The 26563-nt window shown below is 48.3% G+C and overlaps 1 protein-coding gene across 1 annotated transcript in view; it reads left to right on the top strand.

Moving 5' to 3' along the window:
- Window positions 1-26084, top strand: part of LOC112125490 (interferon-inducible GTPase 5-like) — a 30176-nt gene extending 4092 nt beyond the window's left edge. The window contains exon 2 of the mRNA XM_024223891.2: window positions 24842-26084. Within this exon, the coding sequence (XP_024079659.1) occupies window positions 24842-26084 (1243 nt within the window). The remainder of the gene's footprint in view (window positions 1-24841) is intronic.
- The last annotated feature ends 479 nt before the right edge of the window (window positions 26085-26563 follow it).

The raw sequence follows: 26563 nt of genomic DNA, 5'->3' as shown, positions 1-26563 counted from the left end.
GGACCGGGAACAGATGGTATTCACCCAAGAGTTCTAAAGGAACATGAATGTGAAATTCTACTAACTGTGATATATAACCTATAATTTAAATCAGCTTCTGTACCAGATGACAGGAGGATCGCTAAAGTGATGCCATTTTTTTTTAAAAGGCCCAAGAGGTGATACTAACAATTACAGGCTGGTAAGCCTGACTTCAGTACTGGGCAAACTGGATGAAACTATAGTAAAGAATAGAATTATAAGACACATAGATGAACACGCTTTGTTGGGGAAGAGTCAACATGGTTTTTGTAAAGGGAAATCATGCCTCACCAATCTAAGAGAACTCATTGAAGGGGTCAACAAGCATGTAGACAAGGGGGATCCAGTGGATATAGTGCACTTAGATTTTCAGAAAGCCTTTGACAAGGTCCCTCACCAAAGGCTCTTAAGCAAAGTAAGCTGTCATGGGATAAGAGAGAAGGCCCTGTCATGGAAAAGTAACTGCTTAAAAGATAGGAAACGAAGGGTAGGTATAAATGGTCAGTTTTCAGAAGGGAGACAGGAAAATAGTGGTGTCCCCCAGGGATCTGAACTGGGACCCATCCTATTCAACATTTTCATAAATGATCTGGATAAGGAGGCAACCAGAAAGGTGGTGAAGTTTGCAGATGATACAAAAGGACTCTAGATAGTTAAGTCCCAGGTAGACTGTGAAGAGCTCCAAAGGGATCTCACAAACTGGGTGACTAGGAAACAAAATGGCGGATGAAATTCTGTGTTGATAGATGCAAAGTAATGAACATTGGAAAACATAATCCGAACTATACATATACAATGATGGGGTCTAAATTAGCTGTTGCCATTCTAGAAAGAGATCTTGGAGTCATTGTGGATAGTTCACTGAAAACATTCAGTCAATGTGCAGCGGCCATCAAAAAAGCAAACAGAATGATGGGAATCATTAAGAAAGAGATAGATAAGAAGACAAAAATATCATATTTCCTCTATGTAAATCCATGGTATGCCCACATCTTGAATACTGCATGCAGATCTGGTCACCCCATATCAAAAAAGATATATTAGAATTGGAAATGGTTCAGAAAAGGGCAACAAAAATTATTAAGGGTATTGAATAGCTGCCATATGAGGAGAGATTAATAACACTGGGACTTTCATCTTGGAAAGGAGATATGGGGATATGATAGAGGTCTATAAAATCATGACTAGTGTGGAGAAAGTACATAAAGAAGTGTTATTTATTCCTTCTCATAACACAAGAACTAGGGGATCAGCAGATGAAATTATTGGGCAGCAGGTTTAAAACAAACAAAAGGAAGTATTTCTTCACACAATGCACAGTCAACTTGTGGAACTCTTTGCCAGAGGATGTTGTGAAGGCCAAAACTATAACAGGGTTCAAACAAGAACTAGATAAGTTCATAGAGGATAGGTCCATCAAAGGCTATTAGCCAGGATGGGCAGGGATGGTGTCCCTAGCCTCTGTTTCCCAGAAGCTGGGCAGGCGGGACAGGGCATGTATCACTTGATGATTACCTGTTCTGTTCATTCCCTCTGAAGCATTGGCCACTGTCGGAAGACAGGATACAGGGCTAGATGGACTTTTGGTCTCAACCCATATCGCTGTTCTTATATTCTTACGGTGTTGAATGCCAACTTCAGTCCATCATTGGAGTGCACCTCCACTTCTACTTGCCAGTAGCCACTGGTCAAGTCCAGAAAGGAGAATAAGCAGGACTTTCCCCACAAGTCTAGAGTGTTGTCAGTCCTAGGAAAGGGATATGCATCCCTCATGGTAATGTCATTCAACACAAACAGGGTCTCTCCCTACCATTTGTTTCAGTTGTTTGCGTAACTCTGTCATGTGGCAGAAGGGGATCCACCATGGTTCCAGTGCCACAGATCACTCATCTCCAGTCTTGAACCAGTGCTCTGTGAACCCTGTGCTCCTCAGGTCATGGTCCGAAGAGAAGAGGACATCAAGGTAATTTCCCAACAGGTTCCAGGCTGCCTGCCGTTTCCAGGTAACAGATTCCTCCTCCGCAGCCCCAGCTCCTGCCCAAGAGCTTTTCTCTCCCACGTGTGTTTCAGTCCCATGTTCAGTCTGTCACGGTGAATCCCTCTTTTCTCCGAGCCTTGCAGCACTGCTGGTACTTCGGTCATCACCTCTGGGTACACAGTCACCTCTGGGGGGACGTACCAAACACCATGCCCTGGTACATGACTTGGGCTTCTGCTGTCACATTGGAAACTTTCACTGGGACACTATCACCTGTGTCCTGGGCCCTCTTCTCCTATAGTCATATGTGCCGACTCTATGGGTACTCCAGGGCCGGAGCACACATGGGGAAAAAATGAGTGGGTGCTCAGCACCCACTGGCAGCCAGCTCCTCCTCTCCTACCCCAGCGCCTCCCACTTACTCGCTGCCCTGCTAATCAACTCCTCCCCCTACCTCCTCCCCCGCGCCTCCCACCCACCACGATCCGCTGTTCCCCAGCATACAGGAGGCACTGGGAGGTACGGGGAGGAGCGGGGACAGGGCATGCTCAGGAGAGAGGCAGAACTGGGCAGGAAGAGGCAGGGTGGGGGTGGGGGCTTTGGGGAAGGGGTGGGTGGGGTGGGGTGGGGGGTAGAGGCAGGAAGAGGAGGGACGGGGTGAGAGTTGGATGAAGGGGTTGTGTGGGGGCAGGGCCTGGGGTGGAGCAGGGGGTTCAGCACTGCAGGGGTCTTTGGCTGGGGCAGCCGTGGGCTAGGCCGGGAAGGCTGGGGCCACCCAGTGGTCCAGGGTTGGGTGGGAGCTGGGGCTGCACGGGTGCCTGGCTCGGGTGGGGCAGGGGACGGTGCGTTAGCCTTGGGCAAGGACCAGAGGCCACAATGGGGGGGCAACTGGGGGTGTGGGGCAGGGACCAGCAGCCACAATTGGGACTGGGTTCCAGTGGGTATGGAAAGGGTGGGGTCTTGGGCAGAAGGGGCGGGGCTGGAGGGCTAGCCTCCCCAAGCCAGCCATTCACCCACCGCCCGTGCCAGCAGGGCTTGCATCGACAAGGCCTAGCTGATAAAGCACCTACTGTGCTGGCATCCGAGTCGTGGTAACGTGGTACGCTACCAGTGCCCTAGGGGTCTGATGTACTTGGGGAACCACAGTAATTACACTGGTGTCCAAGGTGGGATGCCGGCTGGTAGATTTGACTGGCAAGGCTTAAGGGGCAGGAACCACAGGTGCGAGGGCTGCTTGGTGGGTGGAAATGACCAACCCTGACAATCAAAGTGTTCCCCTGAGCTCCGAGAGCAGAAATAGGGCAGTGCAGGTGGAGAGATGTGGCCACTTGGCTTCATGCCCGGAGCTCATATTGGGGATGGCCAGGGCTGGGCCGGCTGAAGCAATCTGTCTGTGTGAGTTGTCCAAGTAAATGGCTCGGGTGAGGCCGCCAAGCTGGATTTCCTTGGCCTGCCGCTCCAAGACAAAGTCCAGGAGGTTTTTGAAGGACGGACACATGGTACCACAGGGAACATGCCTCTGTCAGGGGTGCCCCACGGCGACCTCTGGATTGGATCCTGAGTGGAATCAAGCAGACAAGGAAAGGGAGAATCTGTCAGTGATTTGGGGTGTGCCCTTTGGCACCTGGACACCAAAGCATTCCTGGACTATGATGTGGGATTTACTGGGCAGAGTCCAGTTTGGGAGTCACACAGCTGGGAGAGAGATCCGGACAGCTCGCTGTAAAGAGAGACTGAAAGCATGGAAAAGACCCCCTCTCTGCAGGATTGGTGTGGAGCTAGAACTAGCCTCATAGATGCTACACGCATAGCCACTGGCTTCCTCCGGGTCAACCCACGGCTGCCCCACCCAAAACCCCCTGCAGCCACCAACCCCCCAGCCGAGCCACCAGCCGCAGCACCCCGCCAAGCCGCCTCGATCCCCCCCCCGGAGCACGTCTCAGTACGGTCCCAACCCCAGAGCCCCCCGAGCGCTGGGCGACACCAGCCCCAGCAGGCTCTATGCAGGTAGGAGGGGGTCTAGCCTGGGATGAGCAGGGTGAACGGGGCCACCCCTGGCTATTTGGGAAGGCAATGCCTTTCCTTGCCTTCATTACACACCGCCCATGCCTGCTGGGTCCCAGTAACCACTCAGATACATGGCTGAGGGAAACATTTTTACTAGAGCTGACCGGAAAGGCTGCAGAGACCCTAGGGACAGAGGGTGAAACGGTTACAGTGCAGAGTGAGATGCAGTGGTTGCAGGCCGGTTCCTGTCTGAGTCCCTGGGGCAGTCCCAACGACAGCCAGGGCTCTTCAGGTTCAGTGCCTGGGGTGCCCTCGCCACTCCAGTCTCTAGTCCAGCAAACAGGAACTTGGCCAGGCTCAGTCAGTGTCTCTGTGCCCTGGCTCCCTGCCCAGCTGCTGCTGCTCCCTGATAAGTCCCTCAGGAACCTGCACCCAGCACTGATGTCGCACTCCCAGCCTGTTCCAAATGCAGCTCTGCCCACAGTTCCTGGGGCTTCTCTGCAGCTCCCTCCTGCCCTGCGGCTCCCACTGCCCAGCCACTTCCTGGGCCAGGCCCTTTCCCCTACTGGCCAGGGGAAGGGGCAGTGCAGTGGGGAAAGGGCCGAGGGGGTGTGCAGTCCCTGCTTTGCAGATCCAGCAAAGAATTCAGCTGAGATCGTCACCCCATCTCGAAAGAAGATATATTGGAATTGGAAAAGGTTCAGAAAAGGTCAACAAAAATGTTTAGGGGCATGGAATGGCTTCCGTATGAGGAGAGATTAATAAGACTGGGACTTTTCAGCTTGGAAAAGAGACGGCTAAGAGGGGATATGAGAGAGGTTTATAAACTCATGACTGGTGTGGAGAAAGTAGATAAGGAAGTGTTATTTACTCCTTCTCATAACACAAGAACTAGGAGTCACCCAATAAAATTAATAGGCAGCAGGTTTAAAACATAAGAATATAAGAACGGCCGTACTGGGTCAGACCAAAGGTCCATCCAGCCCAGTATCCTGACTACCGACAGTGGCCAGTGCCAGGTGCCCCAGAGAGAGTGATCCTACAGGTAATGATCAAGTGATCTCTCTCCTGCCATCCATCTCCACGCTCTGACAAACAGAGGCTAGGGACACCATTCCTTACCCATCCTGGCTAATAGCCATTAATGGACTTAACTTCCATGAATTTATCCAGGTCTCTTTTAAACCTTGTTATAGTTCTAATCTTCACAACCTCTTCAGGCAAGGAGTTTCCCAGGTTGACTCTGCGCTGTGTGAAGAAGAAATTCCTTTTATTTGTTTTAAACCTGCTGCCCATTAATTTCATTTGGTGGCTCCTAGTTCTTATATTATGGGAATAAGTAAATAACTTTTCCTTATTCACTTTATCCACACCACTCATGATTTTATATACCTCTAGCATATCCCCCCTTACTCTCCTCTTTTCCAAGCTGAAAAGTCCTAGCCTCTTTAATCTCTCCTCATATGGGACCCGATCCAAACCCCTAAGCATTTTAGTTGTCCTTCTCTGAACCTTTTCTAATGCCAGTATATCTTTTTTGAGATGAGGAGACCAAATCTGTATGCCATTTTGTTGCCCAATCACTTAGTTTTGTGAGATCTTTTTGAAGTTCTTCACAGTCTGCTTTGGTCTTAACTATCTTGAGCAGTTTCGTATCATCTGCAAACTTTGCCACCTCACTGTTTACCCCTTTCTCCAGATCATTTATGAATAAGTTGACTAGGATTGGTCCTAGGACTGACCCTTGGGGAATACCAGCAGTTACCCCTCTCCATTCTGAAAATTTACCATTATTCCTACCCTTTTGTTCCCTCTCTTTTAACCAGTTCTCAGTCCATGAAAGGATCTTCCCTCTTATCCCATGACAACTTAATTTACGTAAGAGCCTTTGGTAAGGGACCTTGCCAAAGGCTTTCTGGAAATCCAATACACTATGTCCACTGGATCCCCCTTGTCCACATGTTTGTTGACCCCTTCAAAGAACTCTAATAGATTAGTAAGACGTGATTTCCCTTTACAGAAACCATGTTGACTTTTGCTCAACAATTTATGTTCTTCTATGTGTCTGACAATTTTATTCTTTACTATTGTTTCAAATAATTTGCCCGGTACTGATGTTAGACTTACCGGTCTGTAATTGCCGGGATCACCTCTAAAGTCTTTTTTAAATATTGGTATTACATTAGTTATCTTCCAGTCATTGGGTACAGAAGCCGATTTAAAGGACAGGTTACAAACCATAGTTAATAGTTCTGCAATTTCACATTTGAGTTCTTTCAGAAATCTTGGGTGAATGCCATCTGGTCCCGGTGACTTCTTACGTTAAGTTTATCAATTAATTCCAAAACCTCCTCTAATGACACTTCAATCTGTGACAATTCCTCAGATTTGTCACCTAAAAAGGACGGCTCAGGTTTGGGAATCTCCCTAACATCCTCAGCCATGAAGACTGAAGCAATGACTTTATCATCTTTAAGTGCTCCTTTTTTATCTCGATCGTCCAGACGCCCCACTGGTTGTTTAGCAGGCTTCCTCCTTCTGGTGTACTTAATAAACAAAAGGAAGTATTTCTTCACACAATACACAGTCAACTTGTGTAACTCTTTGCCACGGGATGTTGTGAAGGCCAAGACTATAACAGGGTTCAAACAACAACTACATAAGTTCATGGAGGATAGGTCCGTCAATGGCAATTAGCCAGGATGGGCAGGGATGGTGTCCCTAGCCTCTGTTTGGCAGAAGCTGGAAATGGGCGACAGGGAATTTATCACTTGCTGATTACCTGTTCTGTTCATTCCCTCTGGGGCACCTGGTACTGGCCAATGTAGGAAGACAGGATACTGGGCTAGATGGACCTTTGGTCTGACCCAGTCTGGCCGTTCTTATGTAAGGAAGGAGGGAGAGGAGTGAGGGCAAAGGTTTCCCCATGCTAGGGTGACCACATGTCCCAGTTTGGCCAGGACAGTCCCTTTTAAAGCTCTGTCCCACTCTCCTGATTTTTCTTCCTAAACTGGAAATTTGTCCCATTTCCTCTTCCCAACTGCTCATTTCCCCACCAGCCCACGTGGGGTTGGAGGAACATGGGGGAGTGAGCAAGCAGCAACACCAGCCCGCAGACCGGGGCTCAGGCAAGATGTGATGTCAGGCGGCTCAGGCCATCCCCTGCATGGGGGGTGGAGGTGTCCTGAGTCCAGCCCCACAGGGGGGTGTCTCAGGTGAGCATGGTGGTAGGGCTTGGGTGAGTGGCTCAGGCTAGTTCCATGCATAGTGGCTCAACTTAAATGTATACCCCAAATTAAAAAACATAGTAAAAGGATCAAAAAAGTGCCACTGTGGCTAAGCAACAAAGTAAAAGAAGCAGCGAGAGGCAAAAAGGCATCCTTTAAAAAGTGGACGTTAAATCTTAGTGAGGAAAATAGAAAATACTTGTGGCACCTTAGAGACTAACAAATTTATTTGGGCATAAGCTTTTGTGGGCTAAAACCCACTTCATCGGAAGCATGGAGTGGAAAATACAGTAGGACAAGATATATATATATATATATATACAGAGAACATGAAAAGATGGGGGTTGCCATACCAACTCTAACGAGACTAATCAATTAAGGTGGGGTATTATCAGCAGGAGAAAAAAACTTTTGTAGTGATAATCAGGATGGCCCATTTCAAACAGTTGACAAGAAGGTGTGAGTAACAGTAGGGGGGAAATTAGCATGGGGAAATAGTTTTTAGTTTGTGTAATGACCCATCCACTCCCAGTCTTTATTCAAGCATAATTTGATGGTGTGTAGTTTGCAAATTAATTCCAGTTCTGCAGTTTCTCATTGGAGTCTGTTTCTGAAATTTTTTTGTTGAAGAATTGTGACTTTTAGGTCTGTAATTGGGTGTCCAGGGAGGTTGAAGTGTTCTCCGACTGGTTTTTGAATGTTATAATTCTTGACGTCTGATTTGTGTCCATTTATTCGTTTCCATAGAGACTGTCCGGTTTGGCCAATGTACATGGCAGAGGGGCATTGCTGGCACATGATGGCATATATCACATTGGTAGATGTGCAGGTGAACGAGCCCCTGATGGTGTGGCAGAGGTGATTAGGTCCTAGGATGGTGTCCCTTGAATTGATATGTGGACAGAGTTGGCACCGGGGTTTGTTGCAGGGATTGGTTCCTGGGTTAGTGTTTTTGTTGTGTGGTGTGTAGTTGCTGGTGAGTATTTGCTTCAGGTTGGGGGGCTGTCTGTAAGCAAGGACTGGCCTGTCTCCCAAGGTCTGTGAGAGTGAGGGATTGTCCTTCAGGATAGGTTGTAGATTCTTGATGATGTGCTGGAGAGGTTTTAGTTGGGGGCTGAAGCTGACAGCTAGTGGCGTTCTGTTACTTTCTTTGTTGGGCCTGTCCTGTAGTAGGTGACTTCTGGGTACTCTTCCGGCTCTGTCAATCTGTTTCTTCACTTCAGCAGGTGGATATTGTAGTTTTAAGAACGCTTTATAGAGATCCTGTAAGTGTTTGTCTCTGTCTGAGGGACTGGAGAAAATGCAGTTGTATCTTAGAGCTTGGCTGTAGACAATGGATCGTGTGATGTGGTCTGGATGGAACCTGGAGGCATGTAGGTACGTATAGCGGTCAGTAGATTTCCGGTATAGGATGGTGTTTATGTGACCATCACTTATTAGCACTGTCGTGTCCAGGAAGAGGATCTCTTGTGGGGCTGGTGCAGGCTGAGGTTGATGGAGCACTCAAGGACGATAAGGCCATTGAGAAGAAACTAAATGAATTCTATACATTGGTCTTCACGGCTGAGGATGTGAGGTAGATTTCCAAACCTGAACCATTCTTCTTAGGTGACAAATCTGAGCTACTGTCCCAGATTGAGGTGTCAATAGAGGAGGTTTTGGATCAGGACCGAGAACAGATAGTATTCACCCAAGAGTTCTGAAGGTACATGAATGTGAAATTGCAGAACTACTAACTCTGATATATAACTTGTAATTTAAATCAGCTTCCGTACCAGATGTCTGGAGGATAGCTAATGCAATGCCAATTTTTGTAAAAGGCCCAAGAGGAGATACTAGCAATTACAGGCCGGTAAGCCTGACTTCAGTACTGGGCAAACTGGTTGAAACTATAGTAAAGAACAGAATTATCAGACACAGAGATGAACATGATTTGTTGGGGAAGAGTCAACATGCCTCACCAATATAAGAGAACTCACTGAGGGGTCAACAAGCATGTAGAAAAGGGGGATCCAGTGGATATAGTGCACTTAGATTTTCAGAAAGCCTTTGACAAGGTCCCTCACCAAAGGCTATTAAGCAAAGTAAGCTGTCATGGGATAAGAGAGAAGGCCCTGTCATGGAAAAGTAAGTACCTAAAGCTAGGAAACAAAGGGTAGGTATAAATGGACAGTTTTCAGAAGGGAGACAGGAAAATAGTGGTGTCCCCCAGGGATCTGTACTGGGACAAGTCCTATTCAACATATTCATAAATGATCTAGATAAGGGGGCAACCAGAGAGGTGGTGAAGTTTGCAGATGATACAAAAGTACTCTAGATAGTTAAGTCCCAGGCAGACTGCGAAGAGCTACAAGGGGATCTCACAAAACTGGGTGACTAGGAAACAAAATGGTGGATGAAATTCTGTGTTGATAGATGCAAAGTAATGCACATTGGAAAACATAATCCTAACTATACATATACAATGATGGGGTCTAAATTAGCTGTTGCCACCCTAGAAAGAGATCTGGGAGTCACTGTGGATAGTTCACTGAAAACATCCACTCAATGTGCAGTGGCCGTCAAAAAAGCAAACAGAATGATGGGAATCATTAATAATGGGATAGATAATAAGAAAGAAAATATCATATTGCCTGTATGTAAATCCATGGTACGCCCACATCTTGAATACTACATGGAGATCTGGTCACCTCATCTCAAAAAAAATATATTAGAACTGGAAAAGGTTCAGAAAAGGGCAACATAATTTATTAGGGGTACGGAATATCTCCCATATGAGGAGAGATTAATAACGCTGAGACTTTTCAGCTTGGAAAAGAGATATGAGGATATGATAGAAGTCTGTAAAATCATGACTGGTGTGGAGAAAGTAAATAAGGAAGTGTTATTTACTCCTCCTCATAACACAAGAACAAGTGGGTGACCAAATGAAATTAATGGGCAGCAGGTTTAAAACAAACAACAGGAAGTATTTCTTCACACAACACACTGTCAACCCGTTCAACTCCTTGCCAGAGGATGTTGTGAAAGCCAAGACTATAACAGGGTTAAAAAAAGAACTAGATTAGTTCATGGAGGATAGGTGCATAAATGGCAATTAGCCAGGATGGACAGGGATGGTGTCCCTAGCCTCTGTTTGCCAGAAGCTGGGCAGGGAGTACAGGGGATGGATCACTTGATGATTGCCTGTTCTGTTCATTCCCTCTGAAGCATTGGACACTGTCGGAAGACAGGATACAGGGCTAGATGGACTTTTGGTCTCAACCCATATGGCCTTTCTTATTTTCTTATGGTGTTAATGCCAACTTCAGTCCATCATTGGAGTGCACCTCCACTTCTACTTGCCAGTAGCCGCTGGTCAAGTCCAGAAAGGAGAATAAGCAGGACTTTCCCCACAAGTCTAGAGTGTTGTCAGTCCTAGGAAAGGGATATGCATCCCTCATGGTAACGTCATTCAACACAAACAGGGCCTCTCCCTACCATTTCTTGCAGCTATTTGCGTAACTCTGCCATGTGGCGGAAGGGGATCCACAATGGTTCCAGTGTCACAGATCACACATCTCTAGTCTCGGGCCAGTGCTCTGTCAACCCTGTGCATGCCAGGTCATCGTCCCAAGAGGAGAAGAAATCAAGGTAATTTCCCAACAGGTTCCAGGCTGCCTACCATTTCCCAGGTAACAGATTCCTCATCATCATCCCTAGCTCCTGCCCAAGAGCTTCTCTCTCCCACGTGTGTTTCAGTCCCATGTTCAGTCTGTCACGGTGATTCCCTCTTTTCTCCGAGCCTTGCAGCACTGCTGGTACTTCGGTCATCACCTCTGGGTACACAGTCACCTCTGGGGGGACGTACCAAACACCATGCCCTGGTACATGACTTGGGCTTCTGCTGTCACATTGGAAACTCTCACTGGGACACTATCACCTGTGTCCTGGGGGCTGGGCCCCCTTCTCCTATAGCCATAGGTGCCGACTCTATGGGTACTCCAGGGCCGGAGCACACATGGGGAAAAAATGAGTGGGTGCTCAGCACCCACTGGCAGCCAGCTCCTCCTCTCCTACCCCAGCGCCTCCCGCCTGCTCGCTGCCCTGCTAATCAACTCCTCCCCCTACCTCCTCCCCCGCGCCTCCCACCCACCACGATCAGCTGTTTTCCAGCATGCAGGAGGCACTGGGAGGTAGGGGGAGGAGCGGGGACAGGGCATGCTCAGGAGAGAGGCAGAACTGGGCAGGAAGAGGCAGGGTGGGGGTGGGGGCTTTTGGGAAGGGGTGGGTGGGGTGGGGTGGGGGGGTAGAGGCAGGAAGAGGAGGGACGGGGTGAGAGTTGGATGAAGGGGTTGTGTGGGGGCAGGGCCTGGGGCGGAGCAGGGGGTTCAGTGCTGCAGGGGACTTTGGGTGGGACAGCCGTGGGCTAGGCCGGGAAGGCTGGGGCCACCTGGTGGTCCAGGGTTGGGGGGGACTGGGGCTCACGGGTGCCTGGCTCGGGAGGGGCAGGGGAGGGTGCGCTAGCCTTGGGCAAAGACCAGAGGCCACAATGGGGGGGGGGCGACTGGGGGTGTGGGGCAGGGACCAGCAGCCACAATTGGGGCTGGGTTCCAGTGGGTATGGAAAGGGTGGGGTCTTGGGCAGAAGGGGCGGGGCTGGAGGGCTAGCCTCCCCAAGCCAGCCATTCACCCACTGCCCATGCCAGCAGGGTTCACATTGACAAGGCCTAGCTGATAAAGCACCTACTGTGCTGGCATCCGAGTCATGGTAACCTGGCATGCTACCAGTGCCCTAGGGGTCTGATGTACTTGGGGAACCACAGTAATTACCCTGGTGTCCAAGGTAGGATGCCGGCTGGTAGATTTGGCTGGCAAGGCTTAAGGGGCAGGTAGTGCAGGTGCGAGGGCTGCTTGGTGGCCGGAAATGACCAACCCTGACAATCAAAGTGTTCCCCTGAGCTCCGAGAGCAGAAATAGGGCAGTGCAGGTGGAGAGATGTGGCCACCCGGCTTCATGCCCGGAGCTCATATTGGGGATGGCCAGGGCTGGGCCGGCTGAAGCAATCTGTCTGTGTGAGTTGTCCAAGTAAATGGCTGGGGTGAGGCTGCCAAGCTGGATTTCCTTAGCCTGCTGCTCCAAGGCAAAGCCAAGGAGGGGTTTGAAGGACGGAAACATGGTACCACAGGTAATATGCCTCTGTCAGGGGTGCCCCACGGCGACCTCTGGATTGGATCCTGAGTGGAACCAAACAGACAAGGAAAGTGAGAATCTGTCAGTGATTTGGGGTGTGCCCTTTGGCACCTAGACACCAAGGCATTCCTGGACTATGATGTGGGATTTACTGGGCAGAGAGATCCGGACAGCTCGCTGTAAAGAGAGACTGAAAGCATGGAAAAGACCCCCTCTCTGCAGGATTGGTGTGGAGCTAGAACTAGCCTCATAGATGCTACAGGCATAGCCACTGGCTTCCTCCAGGTCAACCCACGGTTGGCCCACCCAAAACCCCCTGCGGCCACCCCCCCAGCCGAGCCACCAGCCCCAGCACCCCGCCAAGCCACCTCACTCCCCCCCGGAGCACGCCGCAGTACGGCCCCAACCCCAGAGCCCCCTGAGCGCTGGGCGACACCAGCCCCAGCAGGCTCTATGCAGGTAGGAGGGGGCCTGGCCTGGGATGAGCAGGGGTAAGCGGGGCCCTAGCCTCTGTTTCCCAGAAGCTGGGCAGGTGGGACAGGGCATGTATCAGTTGATGATTACCTGTTCTGTTCATTCTCTCTGAAGCATTGGCCACTGTCGGAAGACAGGATACAGGGCTAGATGGACTTTTGGTCTCAACTCGTATGGCCGTTCTTATATTCTCACGGTGTTAATGCCATCGTCAGTCCATCATTGGAGTGCACCTCCACTTCTACTTGCAGGAGCCGCTGGTCAAGTCCAGGGAGGAGAATAAGCAGGCTTTCCCCACAAGTCTAGAGTGTCGTCAATCCTAGGAAAGGGATATGCATCCCTCATGGTAATGTCATTCAACACCAAACGGGGCCTCTCTCTACCATTTGTTGCAGTTATTTGCGTAACTCTGCCATTTCATGGAAGGGGAGCCAAGATGGTTCCAGTGCCACTGATCACGCATCACCATTCTCGAGCCGGTGCTCTGTCAACCCTGTGCATGCCAGGTCATCGTTCCAAGAGGAGAAGAAATCAAGGTAATTTCCCGACAGGTTCCAGGCTGCCTACCATTTCCCAGGTAACAGATTCCTGCTCCTCAGCCCAGCTCCTGCCCAAGAGCTTCTCTCTCCCAAGGGTGTTTCAGTCCCATGTTCAGTCTGTCATGGTGATTCACTCTTTTCTCAGTGCCTTGCAGCACTGCTGGTACTTCGGTCACCGCCTCTGGGTACACAGTCACCTCTGGGGGGATGCACCGAACCCCATGCCCTGGTACATGACTTGGGCTTCTGCTGTCCTATTGGAAACTCTCACTGGGACACTATCTCCTGTGTCCTGGGGGCTGGGCCCTCTTCTCCTGTAGCCATAGGTGCCGACTCCGTGGATGTTCCAGGGTCGGAGCACACATGGAAAAAAAATGAGTGGGTGCTCAGCACCCACCGGCAGCCAGCTCCTCCTCTCCTACCCAAGTGCCTCCCACCTGCTTGCTGCCCCGCTGAACAACTCCTCCCCCTCCCACCTCCCCAGCGCCTCCCACCCACCATGATCAGCTGTTCCCCAGCATACAGGAGGCACTGAAGGGTAGGGGGAGGAGCGGGAACAGGGCATGCTCAGGAGAAGGGCAGAACTGGGCAGGAAGAGGTAGGGTGAGGGTGGGGGCTTCGGAGAAGGGGTTGTGTGGGGGCGGGGCCTGGGGCAGAGACGGGGCCTTATCACCACAGGGGGCTTATCGTGGGGCAGCCATGGGTTAGGCCAGGAAGGCTCGGGCCACCCGATGCTCCTGGGCTGGGGGGGAGCTGGGGCTGCAAGGGTGCCTGGCTCGAGAGGGGCACAAGATTGCACGCTAGCCTTGGGCAAGGACCAGAGGCCACAGTGTGGGGGGGCAACTGGGGGTGTGAGGCTGGGTCCAGCGGCCACAATGGGGACTGGGTTCCGGTGGGTATGGAAAGGGCGGGGTCTTGGGCAGAAGGAGTCACCAAATGAAATTAATAGGCAGCAGGTTTAAAACAAACAAAGGAAGTATTTCTTCACACAACACACACTCAACCTGTGGAACTCCTTGCCAGAGGATGTTGTGAAGGCCAAGACTATAACAGGGTTCAAAAAAGAACTAGATACATTCATGGCGGTTAAGTCCATCAAAGGCTGTTAGCCAGGATGGGCAGGGATGGTGTCCCTAGCCTCTGTTTCCCAGAAGCTGGGAAAGAGGGGACAGGGGATGGATCACTTGATGATTACCTGTTCAGTTCATTCCCTCTGAAGCATTGGCCACTGTCGGAAGACAGGATACAGGGCTAGATGGACTTTTGGTCTCAAACCGTATGGCCATACTTTTATTCTCACACTGTTAATGTCATCTTCAGTCCATCATTGGAGTGCACCTCCACTTCTACTTGCAGGAGCCACTGGTCAAGTTCAGAGAGGAGAATAAGCAGGACGTTCCCCACAAGTCTAGAGTGTTGTCAGTCCTAGGAAAGGAATATGCATCCCTTGTGGTAACGTCATTCAATGCAAACGGGACCTCTCCCTACCATTTGTTGCAGTTATTTGCGTAACTCTGCCATGTGGCGGAAGGGAATCCAAGATGGTTCCAGTGCCACAGATCACGCATCTCCAGTCTCGAGCCGGTGCTCTGTCAATCCTGTGCACACCAGGTCATGGTCCCAAGAGAAGAGGACATCAAGGTAATTTCCCGACAGGTTCCAGGCTGCCTACTATTCCCCAGGGAACAGATTCCTCCTCCTCAGCCCAGCTCCTGCCCAAGAGTTTCTCTTTCCCATAAAAAGCAACAGAGGGTCTTGTGGCACCTTTAAGACTAACAGAAGTATTGGGAGCATAAGCTCCCAATCTATCAAAGAAACTGAGAACCACCTGATCAGCATCCTATACAGCAAACAGAAAAACATCAAGAAAGAGCTCTCCAACCTGGAGACTTTCATAGATAACCAACCCTCCACACAAATGGACTTTACTAAAATAAGACAGGAGATCTACATTACACACTTCACCGCTCTACAAAGGAAAAAGGACCGTAAGCTGTCTAAAATCCTACCTGCCACATGGGGCCACAACAGGGGTACCCTTAACTCACCCAGCAATATCGTCAATTTATCCAGCTACACACTCAACGCAGCAGAAGAGTCTGTCCTATCTTGGGGACTCTCTTTTTGCCCCAGCACCCCCACGAACATGATACAGTTCTGCGGTGATCTGGAAGCCTACTTTTGCCGCCTCCGACTCAAAGAATACTTTCAAGATAACACTGAACAGCGCACTGATACACAGATACCCTCCCACCAACAACACAGGAAGAAGAACTCCACATGGCCTCCTCCTGGGGGTCGAAATGATAGTCTGGACCTATACATAGAATGCTTCCGCTGACGTGCACAGGCAGAAATTGTGGAAAAACAACATCGCTTGCCTCATAACCTAAGTCGTGCAGAATGCAATGCCATCCACAGCCTCAGAAACCACCCTGACATTATCATCAAAGAGGCTGATAAAGGAGGTGCTGTTGTCATCATGAACAGGTCTGACTATCAGAAGGAGGCTGCCAGACAACTCTCCAATACCAAATTCTACAGGCCACTTTCCTCAGATCCCACTGAGGAATACACTAGGAAACTGCACCATCTACTCAGGACACTCCCTACACTAACACAGGAACAAATCAACATACCCTTAGAGCCCCGACCGGGGTTATTCTATCTACTACCCAAGATCCACAAACCTGGAAATCCTGGATGCCCCATCATCTCGGGCATTGGCACTCTCACTGAAGGACTGTCTGGATATGTGGACTCTCTACTCAGACCCTACGCCACCAGCACTCCCAGCTATCTCCGTGACACCACTGATTTCCTGAGAAAACTACAATGCATTGGTGACCTCCCAGAAAACACCATCCTAGCCACCATGGATGTAGAGGCTCTCTACACAAACATCACACACACAGATGGAATACAAGCTGTCAGGAACAGTATCCCTGATGATGACACAGCACAGCTTGTTGCTGAGCTCTGTGACTTTATCCTCACGCACAATTATTTCAAATTTGGTGACAATATATACCTCCAGACCAGTGGCACCGCTATGGGCACCCGCATGGCCCCACAATATGCCAACATTTTTATGGCTGACCTGGAACAACGCTTCCTCAGCTCTCGTCCACTCACGCCCCTTCTCTACCTACGCTACATTGATGACATCTTCATCATCTGGACCCATGGGAAGGAGACCCTGGAAGAATTCCACCATGATTTCAACAGCTTCCACCCCACCATCAACCTCAGCCTGGACAAATCTACATGGGAGGTCCACTTCCTAGACACCACAGTACAAATAAGCGATGGCCACGTTAACACCACCCTATACCGAAAACCCACCGACCGCTACGCCTACCTTCATGCCTCCAGCTTCCACCCAGACACACCACACGATCCATCGTCTACAGCCAAGCGCTGAGGTACAACCGCATCTGCTCCAACCCCTCAGACAGAGACCAACACCTACAAGATCTTCACCAAGCATTCTCAAAACTACAATACCCACACAAGGAAATAGAGAAACAAATCAACAGAGCCAGACATGTACCCAGAAGCCTCCTGCTACAAGACAGGCCCAAAAAAGAAACCAACAGAACTCCACTGGCCATCACCTACAGTCCTCAGCTTAAACCTCTCCAACGCATCATCAGTGATCTACAACCCATCCTGGACAATGATCCCTCACTTTCACAGACCTTGGGAGGCAGGCCAGTCCTTGCCCACAGACAACCCGCCAACCTTAAGCATATTCTCACCAGCAACCACGCACCGCACCATAACAACTCTAACTCAGGAACCAACCCATGCAACAAACCTCGATGCCAACTCTGCCCACATATCTACACCAGCAACACTATCACAGGACCTAACCAGATCAGCTACAACATCACCGGCTCATTCACCTGCATGTCCACCAATGTTATATATGCCATCATATGCCAGCAATGCCCCTCTGCTATGTACATTGGCCAGACTGGACAGTCACTACGCAAGAGGATAAATGGACACAAGTCAGATATCAGGAATGGCAATATACAAAAACCTGTAGGAGAACACTTCAACCTCCCTGGCCACACAATAGCAGATGTAAAGGTAGCCATCTTACAGCAAAAAAACTTCAGGACCAGACTCCAAAGAGAAACTGCTGAGCTCCAGTTCATTTGCAAATTTGACACCATCAGATCAGGATTAAACAAAGACTGTGAATGGCTATCCAACGACAGAAGCAGTTTCTCCTCCCTTGGTGTTCACACCTCAACTACTAGCAGAGCACCTCACCCTCCCTGATTGAACTAACCTCGTTATCTCCACACTGATTTATACCTGCCTCTGGAAATTTCCATTACTTGCATCTGAAGAAGTGCGGTTCTTACCCACGGAAGCTTATGCTCCAATACTTCTGTTAGTCTTAAAGGTGCCACAGGACCCTTTGTTGCTTTTTACAGATTCAGACTAACACGGCTACCCCTCTGATATCTCTTTCCCATGCGTGTTTCAGTCCCATGTTCAGTCTGTCATGGCGATTCCCTCTTTTCTCAGTGCCTTGCAGCACTGCTTGTGCTTCGGTCATCGCCTCTGGGTACAGTCACCTCTGGGGGGATGCACCAAACCCCATGCCCTGGTACATGACTTGGGCTTCTGCTGTCACATTGGAAACTCTCACTGGGACACAGCCAGGGGTACTTTTGCCCGAGGCCTGGGCCAGCAGGAAATCACTTCAGCCTAGTGGTCGGGGTTCCAGCATGCCTTCCAGCCCTTCTGTCGGGTCCCCTTTCACCCATCTTGCTCCTAGGGGGCAGCATCACGTTCTCCTCTCGCACCTCTATTTCCCCCCAACAGGTGTCATGGCAAACTGTTTCTGCTTGACAGTACAGATGCCTTTCTTGAAACTGAGGTCGGCCTTATACTGTCTGAGGAAATCAGGCCTGATTAGGGCTTCTGGGGAGGCGTCTTCTGCTACCAGGAATTCACAGGCTAGATGGAGGGTGTCCAGAGTAATAGCTGTTTGCCATGACCGTGTGCAGAGCTTTGTTTGCCACTTGGGTTCCGTGGGTATGGAAGGGGCGGTGTCTTGGGCAGCAGGGGCGGGGCTGGGGGACTAGCCTCCCCAAGCCAGCCATTCACCCACCACCCATGCCAGCAGGGCTCGCATTGACAAGGCCTAGCTGGTAAAGCACCTACAGTGCTGGCATCTGAGTTGTGGTAACGTGGTATGCTACCAGCGCCCTAGGGGTCTGATGTACTTGGGGAACCACAGTAATTACCCTGGTGTCCAAGGTGGGATGCTGGATGCAAATTTGGCTGGCAAGGCTTAAGGGGCAGTTACTGCAGGTGCGAGGGCTGCTTGGTGGACCGAAATGACCAACCCTGACAATCAAAGTGTTCCTCTGAGCTCTGAGAGCAGAAATAGGGCAGTGCAGGTGGAGAGATGTGGCCACCCGGCTTCATGCCCGGAGCTCATACTGGGGATGGCCAGGGCTGGGCCGGCTGAATCAGCCTGTCTGTGTGAGCTGCCCAAGTAAATGGCTGGGGTGAGGCTGCCAAGCTGGATTTCTTTGGCCTGCTGCTCCCAGACAAAGCCCAGGAGGGGATTGAAGGACTGACAAATGGCACCACAGGGAACATGCCTCTGTCAGGGGTGCCCCATGGCGATCTCTGGATTGCATCCTGAGTGGAACCAAGCAGACAAGGAAAGGGCCAATCTGTCAGTGATTTGGGGTGTGCCCTTTGGCACCTGGACACCAAGGCATTCCTGGACTATGATGTGGGATTTACTGGGCAGACACCAGTTTGGGAGTCACACTGCTGGGAGAGAGATCCGGACAGCTGGCTGTAAGGAGAGACCCAAAGCATGGAAGAGACACCCCCCCGCCCCGCCGCAGGATTGGTGTGGAGCTAGAACCCCCCCCCCCAAGCGGCCTCCCCCCCCCCCCCCCGGAACACAGCGCAGTACGGCTCCAGTGCCAGAGCCCCCCCAGCACTGGGCGACACCAGCCCCAGTAGGCTGTATGCAGGTAGGAGGGGGCTATGATAAGGTTATTGTGAAGAAACTAAATGAATTCTTTACATCAGTCTTCACGGCTGAGGATGTGAAGTAGTTTTCCAAACCTAAGCCATTCTTTTAAGGTGACAAATCTGAGGAACTGTCCCAGATTGAGGTGTCAATAGAGGAGGTTTTCAACCAGGACCGGAAACAGATGGTATTCACCCAAGTGTTCTGAAGGAACATGAATGTGAAATTGCAGAACTACTAACTGTGATATATAACCTATAATTTAAATCAGCTTCTGTACCAGATGTCTGGAGGATAGCTAATGTGATGCCAATTTTTTTTAAAAAGGCCCAAGAGGTGATACTAGCAATTACAGGCTGGTAAGCCTGACTTCAGTACTGGGAAAACTGGTTGAAACCAAAGGGAAATTATGCCTCACCAATCTAAGAGAACTCCTTGAAGGGGTCAAAAAGCATGTAAACAAGGGGGATCCAGTGGATATAGTGTACTTAGATTTTCAGAAAGCATTTGACAAGGTCCCTCACCAAAGGCTATTAAGCAAAGTAAGCTGTCATGGGATAAGAGAGAAGGCCCTTTCATGGAAAAGTAACTACCTAAAAGATAAGAAACGAAGGGTAGGTATAAATGGTCAGTTTTCAGAAGGGAGACAGGTAAATAGTGGTGTCCCCCAGGGATCTGTATTGGGACCAGTCCTATTCAACATATTCATAAATGATCTGGATAAGGGGTGTAGCCTGATTTAGGGTGTACTGATAATATTAATTTAATACATTAATTTAATTCATAATTAATTTTAATTTAATTTAATTTAATATGTTAATAAAAGTAATCATAATTAATTATTAATATTACTTAGTATGGGTCTTAGGCTCGCCAATCTGTTTGATCAGAAGCTATTTTCTTCTCCATTTTAGCCTTTCTTTTTTTCTGCTTCATTTCTACATCAAATACATCGCTCATAGAACCCTATGGGTTACAATGCTTAGATATCATCTCGCTATTCCTTAGCTGTCCTAAGCCTCCTCCATGTTTCTGAATGTATTTTCTGGCAAAGTTATCTAAAGCCAGACTGCTGGTAACTCCAACAGATTCTTCACTTGCCCTTGCTCCACTCACCTTAACACGAACATAGAACTCATTTGAATTATAACAATTCACTAGCTTATGTAATAAACTATAATGAACACACTGCTGTTTTACTCTGTAACTGAAGGCATCCCTTCAGAGAAACAACAGGAAATAATACCCCAAACTGGTTTTACAGCTAGTTCAATAACTCCCAAGAAAATGATAGAGGGGTGGGGGCGCCATTTATTACAACTTCAACCTTTGGCAAAGCCCCTTAAACGTGTGTATCACATTAAATAATATCACTTTTTAAATAATAACACTATTACTTTAAATATTACTTTTTATCTTGCAAGATTAAATTCAAAACTTCTAAAGTAAAACTTAAAGTCAAACCACAATACAGAACAGGAAATACTGGGCTTGCTGCCAAGCCGCAGCCACAGGAAATCAGGTTCCTGTGTTCTTAAGAGTGAGTAAGACACACAATCTTGCTCTCTAACTCTTTTAACCTTAACTCTTTACTTATGTCTCAGGTGAGATTCTCAGGGGTCTAAGGATGCCTGGAATCCCTGAAAATTCCTGTCACACACTCCTCGAAACTCCTGCTTGGCTCGCCAGTCTGTAGCCTGATTTAGGGTGTAATGATAATATTAATTTATTTCATTAATTTAATTCTTATATAATTTTAATTTAATTTAATTTATTAATAACATTAATCACAATTAATTATTAATATTAATTACTATGGGTCTTAGGCTCGCCAATCTGTTTGATCAGAAGATAAATGTTCTTGTCCTGAATCAGGCTCCACAGAATTTATAAAGGACCCTCGGGGGTATGACAGGAAGCTCACACTGAGACAGATATAGTCATAAAGACTTTTTATTAAAATCAATAATAGTAAGTAAATGGTAAAATACCCAGAGTTACAAAGTTACAATTGCATTACTGCTATTCAAAAGATACATATGCTAATATAGTATTATATGCAACAAAGCTTTGGTTAATATACTCACACCCTTCCTTGATAACCTGGTGGTAAGAGACAGAGGACCAGCCTTGCAGTTCAGGTTTCTCAATTTTTGAGTGAGGGATGCAGTGCTTAGAAAAATCTAATGCTAAGAGCTATCAAAACTAAATTAGGGTTTACTTGACTAACTTAAACTTAAAATCAAAACCTAATAAACAAAACTAAGAATAAAACTTAGGGAAACCAAGCTTAGCCTAGTTCCCTTGAAACTTAAAGTTTAAGAAGAACAAGTACAGCCTACTAATAGTAGTAGAATAGAGAGAGAGAGAGAGTAGAAATAGAATGTAAGTCAGAACGATAGAGCGGAGTAAATGAGAATGGAGTACTCTATCGAGGTGGGTCATCTCTTTTATAGGGCAAAGTGCCGGAAATCCTTCTTCCTATGCCCAAATTTAATTCCTCACCCATAAACTGTTAGGGTACGCTTACTCCATAGGCTAGTATGTTTGTGCGTATTGAAGACATGTACATATGCACATATATTGTTTCTCTTCTTTAGTTATTTCAGTTCTTTACTTGTAGTGTACCTGTTAAGTCTGTGGGTTTAAAAATTGAAAAAAAAAACCTATCCCATTCTCCATTGTCTATTGGTCTAGATAAAAGGTCATAGACATAGGCGTGGGTACTCATCTATTTAGGTAACAAGATATAGGCCAACCTTGCTTTCTGAATAAAAGGTCTTAATATAGATATGCTAACTTTGCCTTAGCTTAACATACAGGATATGGCCTGTAGGTCTCTTGCATTACAGCCAAACTTACTTTAATATAAATCTATAAATCCATTACAATAAACCAAATACTTAAAATATAAGAAAAAAAAATATATATATACACAACCAAGCAGGTTAGTCCTATAGGCTACAGGGGGCAACCAGAGAGGAGGTGAAGTTTGCAGATGATACAAAAGTACTCTAGATAGTTAAGTCCGAGGCAGACTGCGAAGAGCTACAAAGGGATCTCACAAAACTGGGTGACTAGGAAACAAAATGGTGGATGAAATTCTGTGTTGATAGATGCAAAGTAATGCACATTGGAAAACATAATCCTAACTATACATATACAATGATGGGGTCTAAATTAGCTGTTGCCATTCTAGAAAGAGATCTGGGAGTCACTGTGGATAGTTCACTGAAAACATTCAGTCAATGTGCAGCGGCCATCAAAAAAGCAAACAGAATGATGGGAATCATTAAGAAAGAGATAGATAATAAGACAGAAAATATCATATTGCCTCTATGTAAATCCATGATATGCCCACATCTTGAATATTGCATGCAGATCTGGTCACCCCATCTCAAAAAAGACATATCAGAATTGGAAAAGGTTCAGAAAAGGGCAACAAAAATTATTAGGGGTACGGAATAGCTGCCATATGAGGAGAGATTAATAACACTGAGACTTTTCAGCTTGGAAAAGAGATATGAGGATATGATAGAAGTCTATAAAATCATGACTGGTGTGGTGAAAGTAAATAAGGAAGTGTTATTTACTCCTTCTCATAACACAAGAACTAGGGGATCAGCAGATGAAATTATTGGGCAGTAGGTTTAAAACAAACAAAAGGAAGTATTTCTTCACACAACGCACAATCAACTTGTGGAACTTTGCCACAGGATGTTGTGAAGGCCAAGACTATAACATGGTTCAAAAAAGAACTAGATAAGTTCATGGAGGATAGGTCCATAAATGGCATCCCTAGCCTCTGTTTGCCAAAGCTGGGAAAGGGTGACAGGGGATGGATTGCTTAAATATGGAGATATACACCTATCTCATAGAACTGGAAGGGACCCTGAAAGTCCAGCCTCCTGTCTTTACTAGCAGGACCAAGTACTGATTTTGCCCCAAATCCTTAAGTGGCCCCTTCAAGGATTGAACTCACAACCCTGGGTTTAGCAGGCTAATGCTCAAACCACTGAGCTATGAGGGCCCTACAAAGCGTGAGTCTGTGCATTGGCCAGGAATCAAACCCAGGCCTCCCGTGTGGTAGGCAAGAATTCTACCACTGACCCACCAATGCTACTTGCTAAGTACCTGTTCTGTTCATTCCCTCTGGGGCACCTGGCACTGGCCACTGTTGGAAGACAGGACACTGGGCTAGATGGACCTTTGGTCTGACCCAGTCTGTCCATTCTTACATAAGGGAGGAGGGAGAGGAGTGAGGGCAAAGGTTTCTCCATGCTTGGGTGACCATATGTCCCAGTTTAGCCAGGACAGTCCCCTTTTAAAGCCCTGTCCCTCTCTCCTGATTTTTTTTCCAAAACTGTGTATTTGTCCCATTTGCCCTTTCCAACTGCTCAGTCCCCCCACCAGCCCACATGGTTTGGGGAAACATGGGGGTGGGTGCAGGGAGCAACACCAGCCCTCAGGGCGGGGCTCAGACAAGCTGTGATGTCAGGCGGCTCAGGCCATCCCCTGTGTCTGTGCGGGGGTGTCCTGAGGCCAGCCCCGCAGAGGGGTGTTTTGGGTGAGCGTGGTTGTGGGGCTTGGGTGAGCGGCTCAGGTCAGCTCCATGCAGAGTGGGCTTGGGTGAGCCCCCACGGTATCCGGTTTTCCTTTTGGGAAATATGGTCACCCTACTCCAGGCTGTTCTCCGAGTCCAAATGCACAGACTCAAGAAAATTAACATTTAAGGGATGTGAAATCACGTGTTCAGTTACTGGGAGGGAAGGCAGATTTCCTGTGATTTCAGAAACTTAAAAGTGAACTGTTGCAGTTTTTTCTCAGGCTTTTCCTGGCACCACAGGACCCCTTAACGATGTGCTGGGGCATCGGGGCCAGCCCTGCCTGCCAGGGGACAGCCTCCACCCTGCTCCATCCAGCACAGCACCCACTAGTGGCACATGTATGCAGAAATGAATCTTTCTCCTTTGGGCATTCTAAACACTTTATTTTAACTCTAGATTATTTTATTTATTTATTGCAAGTTGTGAGCAATAGCTCCTTTCCTGCCAGCCCTGTGACTCTGTTACATGGATACAAGGACATCTCTTTTTGCTGGGTCTCTCTCATTGAATCAGTTCCTTGCTACTCCAGTGGCCCCGGGCACTGGTGCAGCTCGGTGCCCCCTGTTCCCTTCCTGTGGAATGCAATAATTCAGGCTTCTGAGGGCGGCAATGCTTTGGTCTCACTTTGGTTGTTGGGTTTAGTGTGGGTGCTGGGGGCTGTGAGTGGCCTGTGACATACAGCAGGTCAGACTAGGTGATCTGGGGGGTCTCTTCTGGCCTTCAACTCTGTTTCTATGGCTCTGACTGTTGGGAGGGAAAACCCCTAACCCTGACTGGAATTTGTGTTTCTTTTCTGAGGATAACGGAAGATTCAAAAACTCACTCAGATGGTTTCTTTTCAAAATGGAGCAGTAAACTGCCCGGTTTGTCTGAGGAGGAAACTGAAAAATTCCAGACTGCTGTCAAAGCTGGGAACTTCTCAGAAGCCATTTCTGTGGTGAACATGTCTGTTGACACGTTAAGAAATACCAAGCTCGACATCGCCATCACAGGGAACTCAGGCTCTGGGAAGTCGTCTTTCATCAATGCCATAAGAAGCCTGAATGATGATGACAGTGGTGCAGCTAAGACTGGGGTGATAGAAACAACCAGTTTGCCAACTGCTTATCCCCATCACATGCACCCAAATGTCACTATGTGGGACCTTCCTGGGATCGGAACAATGAAGTGTCCAGCAGAAAAATACATAAAAGATATGAAATTTGATCGTTATGATTTCTTCATCATCATCTCAGCTGAGCGCTTCACAGAGGCTGATACCAACCTTGCCAAAGAAATCAACAGCATGGAGAAGAAGTTTTACTTTGTTCGCTCCAAGGTGGATATGGACTTGTCTAATGAACGAAGAAAAAGAGATTTCAAAGAGGAGAAAACTCTAGCGACAATCAGAAGTGACTGCATGGAGCAGCTACAAAAAGCAGGGATCATCTCCCCACAGGTTTTCCTAGTGTCAAGATGGGACTTTCACAAGTACGATTATCCCCAACTGCAGGAGACTTTGGCGAAAGACCTCAAAACTCACAAGAGACATGTTCTCATCTGTGCCCTGCCCCGTACGTCTGAAAAAATCTTGAAAGAGAAACAGAAGGCCCTGCAGGAACAGATCTGGAAACAAGCCCTGAAGTCGTGTAGTATCGCTGCTGTTCCTCTCCCATTTCTCTCGGTTAAGTGCGATGTCAAGATCTTGGTGGAAAACATGAGAGAGTATTGCAAGTCCTTTGGCCTGGATGATGATTCCCTCGAATCACTTGCTAAACAAGTTCGGATGTCTGCTGATGAGCTGAAGTGTGTAATAAAGTCCCCTCTGGCCAAAGATATAACAAGAGAAGAGGCTTTGAAGCGGCTCAGAGAGGCTACAGGGGAACGTATGATGACAGTTAAATATTTTATCAGCGTGATACCACTGATTGGCACTGGGATAGCGGCAAAGAGATCGTACAGTGTCACCTATGAAGTGCTACATACATTTTTGGATGAAGTTGCAGAAGATGCTCTACGAGTCCTGAAAAAGGCTTTGGAGGGAGCAGAGAATAACCAATAAGAGTGTCCCAAGGCAGAGCTTCTCCCCAGCTTCCCAGGATAAACTGCCACAGCCCTGGTCTCCTTTCTGCAGTTTGATTGTCCCAAATGTAAACAAACCAAGAGACAAAACCATTTTTCAGCTCAGCCTTCCACTGCCGACTTTCACAGCCTCTCCTCCCAGGGGTCTCTGGCAGTTCTGCTGCTCCTGCTTCCTGGCTCTCTCTCAGCCAGTCCCTCCTCAGTGGGTCTCTCTAGGGTCTGTCTGCACTGCACACTAAGCGTGGACTCCGACTCGGGTTTGATCCTCAGACCCACTTCCTTCCACAGCCAAATCAGTTAGACTCGGGTCAGTGAGCACGCAGGAACAGGTTCTAGGAGTCTGCTGGGAGGGTGGATCATAGCCTGAGTCCCACTGAGACTCATGTCCAAGCCCTGTCATTCGGCAGTGTGGACGCAACTCAAGCTTCAGACCCAAATCAGAAGCTCTGTGTGCTGCAG

This window comes from Terrapene carolina, unplaced genomic scaffold (genome assembly GCF_002925995.2).
Source record: "Terrapene carolina triunguis isolate 2854851 unplaced genomic scaffold, T_m_triunguis-2.0 Scaffold771, whole genome shotgun sequence".
Classification (NCBI taxonomy): Eukaryota; Metazoa; Chordata; order Testudines; family Emydidae; genus Terrapene; species Terrapene triunguis.
Note: the sequence above shows the minus strand (reverse complement) of the source record. Positions and strands in the feature narration are given on the sequence as shown.